Source organism: Populus trichocarpa, chromosome 2 (genome assembly GCF_000002775.5).
Source record: "Populus trichocarpa isolate Nisqually-1 chromosome 2, P.trichocarpa_v4.1, whole genome shotgun sequence".
In the NCBI taxonomy this organism is placed as follows: domain Eukaryota; kingdom Viridiplantae; phylum Streptophyta; class Magnoliopsida; order Malpighiales; family Salicaceae; genus Populus; species Populus trichocarpa.
This window is the reverse complement of record NC_037286.2, coordinates 3,087,615-3,105,637: the sequence shown is the minus strand read 5'-3', so window position 1 is coordinate 3,105,637 and position 18,023 is coordinate 3,087,615. Positions and strand designations below refer to the sequence as shown.

Genomic DNA, 18,023 nt, shown 5'->3' with positions numbered 1-18,023 from the left:
AGTAGTAGAAACTGTTGGAAGCAAACAGAGATTAGCAAGATATTAGAAGCTTTGAAGTTGAGAAGTAGTCACCATTTTTAGAGTTCAAGAGACAGAGAGGAAGAGAATCACAGATTTGAGAAGAGAGTTGAAGAAGAATTTTTCAGTTTGACAATATATCAAAAAGAATCACAGATTTGAGAAGAGAGTTGAAGAAGAATTTTTCATTTTGACAATATATCAAACAGATGATAGGCAGATTGATTATTATGAAAGAATTGGTTTAATCAGACGATAATAATGCCAGAAACAGAGATTAACAAGATATTAGAAGCAGTGAAATCACAGGATCACAAGATATTAACAATCCTAAGCTCTGATACCATGATAAGCTAGCAAGAATTGTTACAGAGATGAACAAGAAGCAAATAGAAGTAGAGAAAGATTCTGCTATAATGCAGAGGAAGAAGAAAATGTTTATGTGTATTATTCACTGCTTACATTCCCAGCACTGTTACATTCATTTTATATCAACAGAAGTTGAGAAGCTTGGTTACGTATTCTACTCAACTGTAACAGAATTCATTAACTGCTTACATTCTAACAAACTTGCTAACCATTATATTCTCTATTCTCTTTGACAGGTGGCTGAAGCAGAGGTGGCTGAAGCAGAGCCTTTGATATCTTGACAATACCCCTATGATTTGGACATTCATTCCCCCCATGAAACCATGATCGTAACTGTCGTAACAACTTACTAACACTGCTACATAACTGTCAGTCTATGATGTTGAATCTGTTGTGTTTGCTGCTTGTCTTGAACTGTCCATCGTCCAAGTTCAAACTTGCATCAGCCCATTACTCACATAGATCAATGCTACCGATTTCTCCATTGTTGTCGAACTTGACATTGTCCCACGAACTACCACTATCCATTATGTTATTTAAGTAGTGTTTTTTATCAATATATTCATGCTGGATCTTGTCTCTGTTACACTAAGCTTCTTCTAATGCGTTGAGTAGTTGACTGGAAATTAATGCGTTAGTGGTATATCAAAATTTAGCCATTAGCTAACCATGTGCACTCCTTGCAAGAAAATACGCTCTTATATAAAAATGTTTGCTTGATGTTTTTATAGAATTGACCATGTCTTTTGGTATACGATGTCCAAAATAATTTAATTTATCAAGTGCTTGACAAATACCTAGCCATTTCCGCAAGTAGAGATAGCTGCGTGTTTACACGAGGAAGCTGAGCCTGGTCAAAATTCATGTGAACCTGATCGAAATGAGTAACTGGGTTATCTCTGCCGATCTCTACTTTCTTCTTCTTCTTCTTTTTAATGAAATGCCGACCTCAACTGGATCAGATTAAGACTTAACAGCGATCTCTTGCATGTCCACTTTTCTTGGAAACTTGAAAATGATATTATACAATCATGTCATGAAAATATCTGCCGACAAGCTTCAATAAAGCTCCAATAAAATGAGATAATGCCGTGGCCCTTGTGCCTTGATATCTCCAAATCAATGGTTGTTGCATGTTTTATATTCGAGTGTTTGTTTACGTGTTATAATTTATTTTTTAAATTATTTTTTATATGAAAAACTGATGCGTTTTTAATATGCTAATGTAAAAAAAATGAAATATTATTTTGATATATTTTTAATTAAAAAATATTTTATACTACAATACTATACAAATATATATATATATATATATATATATATATATATATATATATATATATGGTAGCTAGTTTAGCCATAGTTTTATGTATATGTTATGAATCCTAAATTTAAAGATGGACTATAGCATTATATATCAATAAAAAAAATCTTCAATATAGTGACGAGTATATCCGAAACTTCATAAGGTTTTAATTTTTTACTGCCGAAAATTCACGGGGTTAATAAAATCATTCGTGCGAGACAAGAATTCAAATCGGAGTGACGTTTGCATGGAATTTGAGGGGAACATATTCTTGGAAAATCCTGGACCGTCTGATTGGTGGGACTAGTTGGTCCAGGACTTTCAGGCCACCTGTCTTGGTGAAATCCTAGGCAATATAAATTACTATTGTCCTTGACTCGAAAAAATTGACTCGCATTTTTGCACCGGCCAGGGCATCTCAAGGGAAAAAAAAAAAGTTGAAATATAATTAACTTTTTTAAATAGCTTTTTTCATTAGAATGCATATATATATATATAAAAGAAAACTTTATTTAGACTATTTGAAAAAATCATATTATCACCTTTGAAGATGCTCAATGAGCTTTCCAGCAAATAAAAAAAAGAAAATACCCCACACTCCTAGGCTTTAACTAGGCTTTTATAAAAGAGGCGAGGATGACTCCCCGTGTAGCGTTAAGGTTTTTAGAATTTTTAAAATTATAGTTTTAAAATGCATGGAAATAAATCAAACCTCTAGAGCTTTAAAATTATAACTCTTATATATAAAAAAATATAGAAAAAATATTATAGCAGTTATTCTTTATATAATGATTAAAAAAAACTTAAAAAACCTGAAACTAGGTAGAAAAATAATTAAAATTAAATAATGGCTAGAAAAATAATCTAAACTGCATCTCCTGACGACAACTAGCAGACCCTTTTTAGAACTAAACTTGTAGAACATACCAAGTAAATTTTAAACGGTCAGGTAAAAATTATTATTGTTTTTGCCAAGCTAAATGTCCATATTTTTTTGCAGGCTTTGTCATATCTATATATAGTCCATAAATGCAAGTCACAACTGGGGCTATTTGCGAGCGGCAGAAGCCAACATTAAATTACGAGATTTTCGAAAATATCAATTGAATTGAATGCATGTGAAGGGGAATGGAGGGGATTGGAAACGATGAGCAAATAAAAGTTCGATTATTATGGGCTACAGTTCAAGCCTAATTTAAATGCAGAAAAGGCCCAATAAATAGAGCAAGATATCGTGCTTAGCCGCTTCCCATACAGCCCGCTCGCGGACTCGCCAAGATATAATGTGTAACTCTGCTCTCTCTCTCCCCCCCCCCCCCCCCCCCCCCCCCCCCCCCTCTCCTTTTCCAGTCTGGTCCTCAACTCAAGTAGCAGTTTCCCACATAATTTCATAAAACTTTTACAAGGAAACCTGAAATTTACGGAACAACTGACCTTGTAACCTTGACATCAGGTGTTGAAGCAAATGGTTTGCGTACATGATTCATGAAGTGGTATTGAGCAAGTTTTTGAGCCAGCTCCAATCTTGGACGGTCTCCAGATTCTATGCTTTAACAGGAAATAAGTACCATAAGAAGGCATCTGCTTCAGCCCTTCCCAACAATTGCCCGAATATTTGAACCTTGAAAACCCATACACGTTTGCAGACTCCATAACCACATACACTTCAAATCTTGAAATATGGCGTCCTAAATACTAATATAACAGGTGACAGTAGTTTCAGAATTTCAGCTGTGCTAGCGCCACCAAAGATTGCATGTTTCCGTCACATCATCTGAAACTATACAAGAAAAAAGAAAAAAACGTTTCAATTCATGATCGCTAACCAATCTCAGTGCATTTAGTTTCAGTGTACAGAATACAAAGTAATTATGTAATGATAAAACAAATTTGGTGGTATAGCAACATTGCTTCTATTGGTGCCCGGATTTCTATAAACGGAACTGACAGAAACAGCAGCAGCAGCAGCAGTTAATGCTGGATGGGCAAGTGTTTACAGGAATAAAGATGATATCACAAGAATATGAAAATTAAACTTAAGTTGAAGTGTTGTGTCATGGCTCGTCAGCCACAGTGATTATCATCAGATTTCCATCAACCATGTACTACACTTCAGCGGCAAACGAAAATGGAGCAGTGATGGTGGTTACATGGTGATGGTGGTCGTGTTTGATAAGGAAAGCAGCATATTACGTGATCCTCTTGATTGTAGAAAATATTTTAGGAGAATTATTGGGTGATTGTTTTTATAGTTAGTTTACAAGATATGCTTGTATATTCTACTATATTTATCATTGTACATTCCTATAAATATGAAACCTCACAACCACAGAAATTATGGTGCCTTTATAATTCTTATTAATGTTGGCAGCAATATAACCAAACATAACAGCAGGTAAATCAATCCAAGAAACAGATCATATGACGCAACACGAAACAATAGGTAGATTTGAAGTGAATCCTCGTACAACTAAGCTATAATGCTGATCAATGGCCATGACAAGTAAAACCATGTGCGCAAACTTCATGTGCTTATCAATATCAACAACCTCTTACCCCATTTTTCACAGCTCGATAGAGGGCAGTAAGGAAATCCTAACAATAGCAGGTGCACACAAGTCTCATTCAATTGAACAAGCCAAGGACATACACCAAGCATCCAACTTTATCCAAAATGAGAGGCAAAGTTCTACAAAATATACCTCTTAAGTGCCCAATCCAAACCGCAGAATCTCCCACTTAAAAAGCTGGCCACAGTTAAACAACATGATCCATGCAATTCGCAGAACCCCAGATCCCCCCTCCTCTTCTTCTATTCCACTACATCGACTTAAAAAACCATGCATGATTTTTATTAGAGCCCAAAAATTCACTTGCCCTGAAATTGGTAACCCCAAAATTAAATTTCCCAAACCCAATTAAACTAATCCACTTACTACTCCGCTGCGGCACCGAAACCAAACTAACTAAATTCCTAACAACCTCCTCTTCCCTCACCGCAATTCTCGCGTCCCTAAAAGGCTTCCAGCATTTCTCCTTGGCAAACCCAACGCACTTGTCTTTAGCCGCAACCAAACAACCTTCCAGTTCGCGATCCTCACACCTCTCCCTCTCCTTCAAGTCTTCCAATCTCGCTCCCCCGATAAAACCGCGCCACCAGGGAGGCTTACATTTGTTTGATGCGGTTATCGCGCACCCAAACCTGGCTCCTTCCTCGCACTGGGAGATTATTTTGGACTCGCAGGTTTTGTATGCGACAGCCCAGGATTGAGGGCTTCTGAAAGCGAGGACGTGTGGGCTGACTGACGGGTCGTCGGGCGGACCGGCGGGTATGGGGCCACGAAGGAGTGGGATTGGGCGGTCGAATTTGATTGTGGTTGCGGATGCTGAGTATTCATCTAGATTTTGTGGTATTGAGGGGTTCATAATTTTAGGGTGTGTGCGTTAGTGTAGAAGATTTATTGATTTGAGTGGAGTGAAGTGAAGGACCTTCTGCTTGAAGCAGGAGAAGCGGAGAGAATGAATGGTTTGGGGGTGGGAGTAAATTTGAAAACAAACTAAAAAAAGAAACATCCCAATCCATTTGGGCAGAATGCGTCCTAATATCGTATACAATTTGAGACAGCCTCTCGCAAAGCCCATAATCAAGCAAATGGAAGAACCAACATGAGAGAACGCTCGGGACATCCCGTGTTGGCTGGGCTTTTGTGAGCTCAGAGGGCTGCTGGCAAAGGCGTGGTATCTCTCGTATTCTTCGAAAGTTATCTATCTATTCAGCATATCTACTATGTAATAATATTTTATAATAATAATGTGTATGGAATTATCACAGTTTGATTTTAGATTTATTGATTTTGTTTATATGTAATATTATTTAGAGGAGAAATACTAATTTGTGCAATAAGATACTTTCAACTTCAAGCTATAACTTAAAAATAACCATTAATCTAGAAAAAACAAATATGTTCGAATCTTACAAATTTCAGGGCCACTGGAGGCTTACATGGTAGTTAACTTCAAGGCTCATAAGATTAGTCGAGATGCGTACAAGCGGGCCTAGACACCCACATTAATAAAAAAAATAGATATAAGTTCAAATATGACTTAAATTTGTTGTTTCTGTTGAAGGATATATGTAGTGCAATCACAAAAAAATATTTTGATTGAACCGTAAATCTTTACTCAGTGTGTATTTCATATTATAGTAGTGTGTATTTGATATTATAGTGTAGAATATTTTAAAAAAAAATTTGTTTATAGAATTTTCTATTTTGAAAAAATATTATAATATTATAGATTTATTTTTCACTTTAATTTCCATGTTTCTATTTTTACTTTTCTTCTTCAAATATTTCTAACATTTTACAGGAATCCTCTCAATAACTTTCTCTACAACTCATCAAGAGATATATCAACTGTATATGAAGGGTGGATACAATATCGATCAACGCTTGAAATTATTTCTGTCTATATATTTGATTATTTATAGTTTTATTTATTTATTTCTGTAATCTATGTTATTACAACAACAATAACAAGCACAACGGCTGCCTTCTACGAGAGTAAAAAGGAACAAGATATGAATAAAGTGGTTTGTTTATGAATAAAAAAATTATATTCAGAAAGCCATCGCCATCATCCTTGAAAATTCCTCATAGCTAACTAGACCATCACCGTCCAAATCTGCCTCTCTGATCATCTGTTCAGCCTCTTCCTCTGTCAGTCTCTCTCCCAAATTCATCATCACTTGTCTTAGCTGCAAGTTACCAACAATGTGTGAAATGATAAATAAATTTGACTATGCAATTTGTAGACGAAGCTTAGACTTAGAGAAGTCCCGTGTAGTTTTTTTCTTTCACAAAGAAATTCGGTGGCTAGGAAACAAAGACAAGCTAGACAGAGAGAAAGCAATGATATTCACCTCGCTGGACGAAATATATCCGTCCTGGTTCCTATCAAAAACTTTGAAAGCTTCTTTTAGTTCCTCGGTAACATTTTCCTGCAAGAATTGCAAATGCATTAACCCTATAGTCTGATCAGAGAGAAAACAATAAGCATTTGCAAATAAAAGCACCTATCGAGCGATATTCATTTCATATTGTTATTTACCTTCTGCTTCCTTCCCATGACATTCAAGAATTCTTCAAAATCTAATGTCCCATTTCCATCAATATAAACTTCACATATCATGTCTCGAATTTCTTCTATTGTGGGACGTCTATCCAACGATTGTACAATGGTTGCCAGTTCTTCCAGTGTAATGAAACCTGTATATATATATATGTGTTACAATTTACAAATGACTCTAAATACTGAATGAAATCTATGAGGATGACCGAATAAATATAACTTTTTTCCTAAAATAATAGTTATAACACAAATTCATAAACGGAAACGAAACAAATGCTGTTGCAACAAGATGCTCAGTTATTGAGGTCAAGGTTATATATGAAGCACACTATAAACACAAACAGAATAAGAGTGTAGAAGGACGAACCATCTGCAACCTTGTCAATCGATATCAAGCTAAAGATCTCTCGGAGCTCGGCAACGTTAACCTGTTCTCCAGCCAGTGCATCTGCCATGCTTCTTCTTCTCTTTTTGTTTAAGATGTAAAAGAAGACTTCTCTTGTTTTGCTGGTAGATGATCGAAAAAACCAGTAAAGATGAGAGAAATGTATTTGGAGGCTTAAAGCTTTAAATATGATGGATCCCGTATAAAAGGAAGGCTTGAAATTGAACATTATTCACGAGACTAGTTTGAAACAGTCAAACACGCTTTGATTAATGAATTCCATTCAAAGCTATAAAAAGTCTAGAAGTGAGTCTTGGATTAACGCTTGAATGGGTAATTTTCAAAGACACTTCAGTTCACTGCAGGGCGTGTCTCTCATGAATCCTTAAAAAGTCAGCTAGACAATGACTTTTTATTTTTCCTTTGCACGCTATTTTCTGAGAAAAGTTCTGTTCTTGTTTAAAAAAAAATATTTTCCGAGATAGTGCTTCTACTTTTAATTTTTCGGTAATATTAAAAATCATTCATGTATAAATGGTAAATCAATGTATAGCACAGTCAGACATAAACTCTATTAGGAATTGAACCATAGCTTTTTTATTATTATTATTAATGTGGGTGTCCGGGTTAATTTATACACACCTTAACTAATGTCACGGATCCTGAAGTTAATAACCATATAAGTTTCCAATGACCCTGAGATATATGAAATTCGAACCGGTAATTTCTAGAAAATAAATTTAAAATTTAATTAATTGAGTTGTATCCTCTCAATATTTAACCATAGCTTCTTTGACAAGAAACTAGGTAGCATATGACCAAATGTTGCGTGGTTTCTATATTTGAGGCAGGACAATGCCTTTTTAGGCATGAAACCCAACTTCCTAATGTAGTTTTTTTTCCCACGCACATTCGATGACCAAGTCGCCAAGTGTGAACGTCGATCGTATTACAAACTTGTGGGGTCATTTTTTTATTTTTATATCCATATATTCTTATAATATAGTTATAGAATAATTATTGCTGAGTACTCTAGAATTTTTGGAGGGATGTCATCGCCTACGAACCTCCTAGGTTTGGATACTAGTACTCGAAGCTATTGAATTGTATTCGTTCGAAAAAGAAGATTTGGTAGTTGAATTGAATTTTACGGCCTTCCCACCTACCTCTGGTTCTTCGACAGAAAAGGAACGCAAGACAGCTCATTGCCCTGGCCCAAAGGTTACATCTCGAAAGGTTCCAGCCAAAGGCCCAGATAACTGACTGCTCGTGGTAGCGTTTGATTATTGCTTTTCAACTCGAGAAATAGAAACAATCGAGATAAAAACTTGTTTGATTATATACACAAAAACTAGATTTTGGCTTGCGATAGTCTGCGAGTTGGATATTTTTTTACATGCAGGAAAAAAATATATGAAATCATGGTATTATAAGTAAAATAAAAGAACCATGAACGCAAACCTTGATGCAAATTACACGATACTCTTTTTACAATACAGTAAATGATATATTCATTTCTAAAATATTTAGATGACTATGTACTGGATAGATCTCAAACGGTATCATGACTTGCTTTCAAAACATGTAATTCATGTCATTAGATTTAATAATTTTTTAAAAATAAATTAAATTAAATTATAAAACTCAATTCTCAGGGAACAAAATCTTAAAAAAAAATCAATATATATATATATATAGATAACTTGAGTCAGTCCAGGTAAACCGACAAGACCCGCACCTCGGAGCATGATAATAACCATATAGAAAGAAAACCCAAAAAAAATTAAATCTCAATTCCTAACAAATCAGTATTGAGGGACATAATTGGAGAAAAAAATCAACCTAAAAAAATAACTCAAGTCAACCTGAGTTAACATGCAAAATCTTGTTTTGTTTTGTAAAATTATTTTTTATTTAATTAAATAATAATAAAAACATATGCTTAGAGAATTAAAGTTCAACTAGATTTTAAAATGTTTGTTTGAGCCATGATAACTCTATAAAAAGCCGTTCAGAATAAATTACAAATCCTAACTAAAAACAAACAAAATCCTAATTAAAAACAAACAAAGTGTCAAGAAATAAATTGAAAAATAATAAAAAAAAACCCAACATTGATTGGGAAAAAAAATAAAAGAGAGAAAATAATTACTCAAAAAATGAACCACCTAAGTTAACTCGGGTTAATTTTTTAGGCTTGTGACACGGGTCACAAAACTTTGATTACCTTGTAAAAAAAATAAAAAAATTTATGAAGTTTAATCTCAAACTAGTCAAATTCCCAATTAACACACCATCAAATGATGGAAATGAAGGGAAAATATTCAATTTTAATAAAGAAGGAGCAAAAAAGAGTGACTTGAGTCAACTAGGGTTAATTTGTTAGACCCCGCGATTGAGTTGTAAAAACAGAATAACCACATAGAAAGCAAAAAGATATATATTTCAAAGCCTAGTCACCAATCAACCCATGTTGAATGATGAAATAGAAGAAAAAAAATCAACAAAAAAAATACCAGAGTCAACCCAAATTAACCTGTAAAACCCGTAATTTAGAGCATAGATAACCACATAGAAAACAAGCCAAGAAAAAAAAACTCAATTTTAGACTATCCATTTGATGAATGATGATACCGAAAAAATAAAAAAGTTCATCAAAAAAAATTGCAATCAACCCGGGCCAATCTTCCAAACCTATGACTCGGGTTATGAGACCAAGATTAACCCATAAAAAGACAAATAGCAATTATAAAGAATGAAATTAAAATATTAATCCAGTATTAGAAATGACACTTAAGAAGAAAATAACAAATAAAAGAATAAAAACCAATATTGATACAAGAAAAAAATAACAAAGCAAGGCGCAAAATTTAAGTGAAAAGAGAGAAGAGGAGAAAAAAGCCACCGACGACACATTACAGCACAAAAACCAACATGCACCGCCTTATAAGGTTACCCTCATCGAGACGATTCAAAGTAGTTGTGCAATAGCCTATTTGGTGGCCTGTAGAGGGCACATACGCCTCCAAGATACGATGATCCTCCTCACTTGTTGGTTTGAACACACCCCAATCATTCTTCTTATATCCATTGTATTTAATCCATGACCTTGTTTTATCTTCAAATTTTGTTCTTTGGGCTCAATTGTTTTAGATCAATGCAATTTAATTATATTTTGTGAAGTTGAGCATTAATCGTATGTCAAAAATTCTAATCAGCGTCATGAGACCCTCATGTATAGACAACTGAAACAAACCCCTAAGCCCAATATCAAATAAATTCAATGTAGAATAATCGAGAAAAAAAAAACCAAGTCATTAAAAATAATAACTCGGATGAACATTTTTCATTACTCATCCAATTCATCCTCCACCGCCACCAAGAAAAGGGGGCTCAATGTTTTTCCAATCTTCAAATTCAATCCTCGTAAATTTAATCATTTCAAATCAATATAATTTCATTTAATCTCAACAAAGTAAACATCAACTGAATGACAAAAGTTTTTCTTGGCATTGCACAATTCTCTAGTTTAGATAGTCAAAATAAATCATCAAATTCAATTCTAAATAAATACAGTGTTAAAGGAACAAATTAAAAAAAAAACCAAGAGACAAAAAGAAAAATAAAACACAGATGCAATTTACAATGTTTCCCCTCTTGTTCTACATTACATTTGCCACACCCTTTAGTTTTTTTTTCCAGTTTTTATAATTTTTGCCTATGCTTAGAAAATAACTTGTAACTAGTTTTTTATATTATTATTGTTGTAATTATACCTAATAAAAGTATTTGATGACCAAGTAAATTATAATTTAATTATATTATTTTTTAGCAATTAATTATTTTTCATGAAGATTACAATTTTTTTTAATATGATTTTGACAAGTAAAGAAGTTATCATTTTAAATTAAGTAAAAAATACGCTCATTATAAATGAAAATAGAAATAATGATATTTATTTATTTTAATCATGCAAATAACAATAATATTAAAAGTTAGAACAATAAATAAAGAGATATATAAATGATAAAATAAACATTTTACCAAACGCAATTTTATCTTTTCTCTTGTTCTCTATCATTCTCTGTGACAAGTGTCTTCATTTTTTCTGTCCTAAGATATTAGCATATCGAGCTTACATTCCAACACGTGGCGATCAGAAAAAGGAACAATCACATACCTCCTACGAGAAGCTTCTTCCCCGCGAAACACGAGATCGCACCCTAGCTCACTAAACTCGTAAAAAACAGTATCAAAACCTCTTGCAAAGCAAAATCACAGCCAAGCTAAAGCAGCAAGCACTTACTTCTCGCTCGCCGACTAACGATTGCGGCCGCCGTTTTCTTGTTCTCGAGTCGCAACTCGCTTGTTCACTCAGCCCCGAGTTAACTTAAGCACGTAATCAAGGTAACATTGAAAAGTCATCTCGCTCTACAAATCTCCTCGATTTATTTTTTTCTTTCAAGAAATTCTTGGATTTTGATTATAATCAATCATTTCTCCATTGTGCACGTAGATGAATTAAATGCTTGAAAAAGGCTTGATTCTATTGTTTTTTTTAAGAGATTGAATTCAAGAGTCAGGGTTTAGGGTTTTGGATTTATGTATTAATAGCGGATTACATTTCTAAATTGAATGCTAATCTTGGGCTGTTGTTTAGTGTTCTAGAGAGATGATCAAGAAAAAGAATCCTCTCGTATTCTTAGACGTGTCCATTGACGGAGATCCTGCTGAAAGAATTTTTATCGAGGTAATGCAATCTCGTTGGTTTAATTTTTAGCTTGAGATTTTGCAAGAGGAAACTGAAGTTTGGCTTGCCAGTATCGAGATAAAGATAAAAACCTGTTTCTTTTGAATGCACAGCTTTTCGCCGATGTTGTTCCCAAGACTGCCGAGAATTTTCGGGCACTCTGTACAGGTATTTGAATCCTTTCCTGCATTCTTACAAATCTCTGGTAAGTTTGTACTGGTCACATTTTGGCTTTTAGAAAAAAATTGTTGAAGGAACAGGTACTAATAACTATTGCCTCTCAATTATGGATGGGTTTTTTAGGGTCATCCAATTATCTTTTAAGTGGTGTGAATCTTGATTTGAAATATGCTATTTGTTGACAAAAATTTGAACTAGTGATCAAATGGTTGTGTATTACAACGTGTATAACCATTTAGAGTCCGTGCCACCAAAGAAGAATCTGATTTTAATCTGTGACCTGCAAGTTCGAAGAACGAAGAAGGTTATTTTAATTCCTGGTATCTTATTTCAAAATGATTTTCTGCTGGGTTAAAGATGTAATACCTAGTTCTTCAATTTGTTGTGGCATGAACTAGCTACTCTTTAAGCACACAGTTTCAGAATGCCTTAGACAAGAAGAATATCTTCTTATAAATTTTGATAGGCAGTTCACTCCTTGAACTAGCTACTCTTTGATAGCCCTGCCTGGTTTTTTGATGGATATTATCGGGTAGGACAAGGACAAAGGACTAGGGTGTGAGTCGTGGAACTGCATTCTGCTGGTTAAAATGAATTCCCTTATACAGTGCCTTGTTTCACAATTCATAATAGTGGCTACAGTGTTCTCTAAACTGTGTTGAATATATCACTAACTTCTAATAACTACACTTTACTGGACTTCGGGGAGTGATTTGCATTCAAAAGGGTCATAAATGAGAAATCTTTTGTTATAAATCAGAATACCAATTGCGCGAGTACACTTTAGTTTAAAGTTCTGTTGATTTCTAATATATTTGAATGGAAGTTTGTACCAGAATGTCCCTTTATACCTCATTAAGTGAACTGAAAAGTTGAACGTGGAGAACATACTGGGATCAAAGTGGGTGACATTGTGTTTCTGAATTTAATAACAAGTACACTGGAAATCCCTTTGCTTGCGTTCTTTTCTACTATATAAGAAGGTTTCACCAGTCAAACTGGTTCTCCTTATTTTTCTGCGATCCCTGATGGTTAAGTGCACAAGGTGAAAAAGATGATTGATACCTTGAAAATTTGATCAAAGTGCCCAAGAATATCACATCTCTCCACGAGGAAAGGGATACAACTGAAAAGGATGATTCACTTTAGTGTCTGTGCTTCATTTCAGCAAGCACAAACACCAATATATCTTGTCAGTGCTGCCAGATCAAAAGATGTTCTCAATCTGTTATTATAATCTGCAACCTTAATTTGGATACTCTCCTTTCCTTTTTTGTTGGCTTGAGAAATTAGTTTCCTAGTTTCTGCATAATAAATCCTTTGACACTATTCTGCTGCTGTCCATTGTAGGTGAAAAGGGCATTGGTAAAACCACCGGAAAACCTCTGCACTACAAAGGCTGTTCTTTCCATCGAATAATCAAAGGATTCATGGCCCAAGTATGTTGTTTCTTTCCTTTGTCAATAAGTGTTACCCTTGAGATATCATGATGCTTGTCTTTTGATTGCTAGTAGTTCATTGCAAATTTATAAATATTGTCAAGTTACCAAATTTCTTTCACTGCCTGCTTTCCAATTTTAAGATTTACCAAGTTACTCATATTTGTTTGAGAAAACAAACAAATAACTGAATATCTGTGAACCCATTAAGTTTCAGGAAATCATTTTTGGTGGGAACTTACTGATTGCCATAATTGATGAATTAAATAATTGACTTGATGCATGCTATTCAACATGTTGAATACCAGTATAGATACTGAACCCTGGTATATTTACCTATTATCAAAATCATGCTTAAATATTACATGTCTAAATATAATTTTTGGCTGCTATATTTTTAAAATCACCATCTTTGACATCTCTGTATTAAAATATGATGCATCGACTTATGGATAAACATCTATATTTAGTAGAAGCTACTTATGTTCCCCATGCAGCTGTATCCCGGTTTATTGATTGTGCAAAGGACTAACATGTCTACATTCTAATATGTTATTTCTATGATATGAGAGCAAAATTCTGCGCAGCCAGTTAACTTGAGCCATTGTTTGGGAGGTGACAATAGCAAAGTACAACAAATTATACTGATCAGAAGTTAAACTATAGGGCAGCTTCTTTTGTTTGCACTAGCTTTGCAGAAGGAAGCAAGTTATTTATGTTTTTGTCAATCTAAAGTAAATATATATGATTAAGACATATTGTTCAATCTCTTTTCTTGTCCTGACAGGGTGGTGACTTTTCGAAGCGAAATGGTACATTCTTTGATTCCATAAGCTCTCTATCCTGCTAATGAATCCTGTTTCTCTGTTTGACTTGCATACTCTTGGCCAGATTTGTAAGGATCAACCTTTAATTGGTTTGCAGGCTCTGGTGGAGAAAGTATCTATGGAGGGAAGTTTGCCGGTAATCTTCTATATTTAATCATCCGAGTGCTTGCAACGATTTGTCTCATCATTATCCATAAAATTTATGCTGTCTTTTTGTAGATGAGAACTTTATACTGCGGCATGAAGGAGCAGGCCTTCTTTCTATGGCGAATAGTGGTCCAGACACAAATGGTTCCCAGTTTTTCATAATCTTTAAGCCACAGGTCCACCTTGATGGGTATTTAACTTTGCTTGTTCTGCTCATTTCTTTGGCTTTCATTACTCTTTACCCATTAGCCCTCAATTTTTTTAGCCCTTTGCTGCTGCTTTCTGCATTCATGATCTCATAAAGAGTAACTCTTAAAATATGATCAAATTGTTACATTCTTGTTTTTTGATGTATGGCAGGAAACATGTTGTCTTTGGAAAGGTGGTTAAGGGAATGGACATGGTGAAGAAAATTGAACAGGCAGGAAGTGCTGGTGGCCAACCTGCCGGACCTGTAAAAATTGTGGATTGTGGTGAAACTTCTGAAAGTAAAATTGAAGATTCCGTAGGGAAGGACTCAGGTAAAACTTGGGTAGTCGGTACTTATGGTTTGGAGCATGCTTGCCAAACTTTTTATTTACATGTACTATATAATATTACTTTCTCCCAGGAAAGAACAAGAAATCTGGGAAGCCTACGGATGATGGTCCTGGTGATAAAGTTAGAGGAAGAAGTAAAAAATCCCTGAAGGATGCAAGGAAGAAAAGAAAAAGAAGATACTCTTCATCTTCATCTGATTCTGAACCATCATCTTCAGAATCAGATTCTGATTCAAGCTCATCTAGTAGTGATGGAAGGCATAAGAAGAAGAGGAGGTCGGCGAAAAAAGATAAATACCATCGTGGGAGAAAACTGAAGTATAGACAAAGGGAGAGGAAGAGAGGCAGGCGTGATAGACGATCAAGGCGAAAGTCTAAATGGTCCAATTTACATTTAGTTGAAGTGCAACCACTAAAAGCTTTTTCCCTTCTTGTATTCTCCTATACTTGACAATGATCGTGATTGTACATAATGTATTTGTTTCAGGAGTTCTGAGAGCGCAAGTGATACAGAGACTGATAGTTCTAGCAGCTCTAATGATGAAAGTCCTGTTTCTGCTCGTAAGACCGATAATTCAACTCAGGCCGGAAAGAAATCAAATCAGAGCCCTGGTATGTGTTTTCCTTTTATTTCTGCAAGTTATGAGCTCCATTATCTTTTCATGATATTCTGTTCCTGCCTTGAATGCTTGTGAAACAGCTGGATTTCAAATGAATTTTGTTGAGATTTTTGTCAGTGGTACTGCAGGCTTTAACTCGGTGCTATTTTTTATATTGCAGATGCACGTGGAAAATTCTCTACCCATCTCTCTGTTAAAGAAGCTGTGGTGGAACAACAGCAAAGGAATGACAAGCCCAAGACAGCTGAGGCCAGCTCGTCACATGAAGAAGGTGAATTGTCTCCCAAGAACAACACACATCTAAACAATGGGCATGGGACGAATTCTAAATTGTGCACTTCTCCTAATCGGCATTCTTATTCAGATGACTCAGACAAATCCAGGTGTCTGCTTCTACATATTTGTGCTTTTGTTGTCCTCACACTCACTGGAGTTCACAACTAAGTAATTTGCACTGTCTTACAGGAGAGCCATTCCAAGCTCCAAAAGTAGGCCTAACAATAGCCATAGGAGCAGTCCTAGCATGAGTCCTGAAGAAGTTTCCAGGAGTGCAAGATTCAGAACTGACAGTAGAAGTCCAGTTAGGAAGTCTGGGGAGCTGAGCCAGAGAAGGTCATCGAGGAGTCCACTGGGTAGTCCTGCCAACAAAGGCCACCATGAACCTTCTATGTCAAACCATGGACAGGGTTTATCACACTCTCGGTCCCCAAATGGCACACCCAAGCGCATTAGAAAAGGGCGTGGCTTCACTGAACGTTATGCATATGCACGTAAGTATCGCACCCCATCTCCCGAACGAACCCCTTGGAGGTCCTACCATTATGGAGGAAGAAATATCGATGGGAGGAACCGTGATAGGTAAGCTCAATGTCACAAATTAAATTTAAAGGTCTTCCATCATCTGAATATAATTTAGTTTCACGTCCCCTTCCCCAACCCCTCTTTTTTTCTGAAGGCTGTCAAGCTACAGAAGCTACTCCGAGCGCTCACCACCAAGACGCAATAGAAGTCCACCAAGAGGCAGGAGCCCCCCGAGGTTCACTCTCCCTCTCCCTACATCTCTCTCAAAACTCATAAAATGTCATTTATGAAATTTGGCAGGCTGTCTTTCACGATCTCTCTCTCTCTCTCTCTCTTTTTATGGGTACCTATGGTTTCTATTTTAAAATAAAACGACCTGTAAAATCTTGCAAACTCTTTATTCTCTCACCAGTAAACTGCTAATTTGGCAAGGAGGAGGAAGCTCAAATGAAACTCATGGCACCAGAAAATATTTTAAATGTTAGCCAGTAGTAGATCCATATGTTCTAGCTCATAGTGTTCTTACTTTTATTTCATGTACAAGTTACCGAACTTTGGCAAGCTACGGATCAACTCATCCAGTTTTACTTGCATGGTATATTATGGAAAAAGCTGATGTATGAGTATGATGCCAGCGGGCCAGGCAGCTCCGTTCCATGCTGTATTCATGTCTAGTTTCTTGGCGTTTATGTTACTTTGTGAGGCACTACATGCATGATGATATAAACTGATCTATTCTTCATAGGTACGGAAGGCGGAGAAGCAGAAGTAGAAGCAGAAGTGTTTCTAACAGCCCAGGCGGTTATCGTGGCCGCTACAGGGATCGGAGTGGGAAACAGAGTCCAAGACGCAGTCCAACTCCGAGAGATAAGCGACCTGCCATAAGTGAGGGTTTGAAATCTCGTTTAGGTCCCCGAGCTGATGACCAGTCTTTTCCTAACAAAGGAAGACCGAGATCTAGGTCCAGTTCGAGGTCTAACAGCCGTGGATCCTCTCTTTCTAGATCTCCTGATTCTGTACCACCAAAACGTCAAGGCAGAGCAGCTAGCAGGTCCCGATCAAGCTCACCATCTGGACAGCAGGGTTTAGTTGCCTATGGGGATGCCAGTCCTGATACTGGAATAAATTAGCCTTTGGAGGCCTTTTGGTCGCTGAGAGGGCGTGCGCCAATCTTTGCTCTGCTCAGACTACGGTGTTGAGCATGTTGAGTCGATTGGCACGTATATCCAAACATTTCTGCAGATGTGTCATGCTTTCAGGGAAAGTTGGAGGGAGTTGATGATCCTCATTTGTCTCCTATCCGGGCCCATTTGAACGTTCTTATCTTTATTTCTGGGTCTCCATGTGAACATATGGTTTCAGCAATTTTATTTTATTTTTGTTTATCAAGAACGATATTGTAGTAAAAAAGGTCGTAGCTGACTATCGTAAGATTCCTCTACCACCCACAAGGGATCTAAATCTATTTTTCCTAGAATAAGAAAACAATCTCATGATTCATTTATGTCACGA

General features: G+C 35.9%; 3 protein-coding genes across 6 annotated transcripts; 1 reads left to right on the top strand and 2 right to left on the bottom strand.

Annotated features, from left to right (window-relative positions):
* Nucleotides 1–2,841: 2,841 nt before the first annotated feature.
* LOC18096148 (uncharacterized) lies at nucleotides 2,842–5,398 on the bottom strand. 3 transcript variants are annotated; one of them, XM_002300779.4, is made up of 2 exons: nucleotides 4,250–5,398; nucleotides 2,842–3,473 (listed from the first exon to the last, which is right to left on the bottom strand). In XM_002300779.4, the coding sequence occupies exon 1, from the start codon at nucleotides 5,117–5,119 to the stop codon at nucleotides 4,514–4,516; it is 606 nt and encodes a 201-aa protein (XP_002300815.2). In that variant the 5' UTR covers nucleotides 5,120–5,398; the 3' UTR covers nucleotides 2,842–3,473; nucleotides 4,250–4,513. The 3 variants fall into 3 exon arrangements, with proteins under 3 accessions (XP_002300815.2, XP_024450448.2, XP_024450447.2); XM_024594680.2 differs by having other exon boundaries at nucleotides 2,842–3,467; nucleotides 4,396–5,398; XM_024594679.2 differs by having other exon boundaries at nucleotides 4,396–5,396.
* Nucleotides 5,399–6,139: 741 nt separating this feature from the next.
* Nucleotides 6,140–7,390, bottom strand: LOC7480668 (calmodulin-2/4). Its single transcript, XM_002300778.4, has 4 exons — nucleotides 7,191–7,390; nucleotides 6,803–6,960; nucleotides 6,615–6,692; nucleotides 6,140–6,449 (listed from the first exon to the last, which is right to left on the bottom strand). The coding sequence occupies exons 1-4, from the start codon at nucleotides 7,276–7,278 to the stop codon at nucleotides 6,312–6,314; spliced, it is 462 nt and encodes a 153-aa protein (XP_002300814.1). The 5' UTR covers nucleotides 7,279–7,390; the 3' UTR covers nucleotides 6,140–6,311.
* A 4,040-nt stretch (nucleotides 7,391–11,430) lies between these two features.
* LOC7480010 (peptidyl-prolyl cis-trans isomerase CYP63) lies at nucleotides 11,431–18,015 on the top strand. Of its 2 annotated transcripts, none has more exons than XM_024595976.2 (14): nucleotides 11,431–11,615; nucleotides 11,877–11,958; nucleotides 12,072–12,126; nucleotides 13,489–13,577; nucleotides 14,365–14,389; nucleotides 14,502–14,540; nucleotides 14,624–14,741; nucleotides 14,912–15,072; nucleotides 15,162–15,471; nucleotides 15,578–15,702; nucleotides 15,871–16,093; nucleotides 16,176–16,568; nucleotides 16,666–16,746; nucleotides 17,257–18,015. In XM_024595976.2, the coding sequence occupies exons 2-14, from the start codon at nucleotides 11,881–11,883 to the stop codon at nucleotides 17,639–17,641; spliced, it is 2,082 nt and encodes a 693-aa protein (XP_024451744.2). In that variant the 5' UTR covers nucleotides 11,431–11,615; nucleotides 11,877–11,880; the 3' UTR covers nucleotides 17,642–18,015. The 2 variants fall into 2 exon arrangements, with proteins under 2 accessions (XP_024451744.2, XP_024451743.2); XM_024595975.2 differs by having other exon boundaries at nucleotides 11,432–11,615; nucleotides 11,869–11,958.
* Nucleotides 18,016–18,023: the final 8 nt, after the last annotated feature.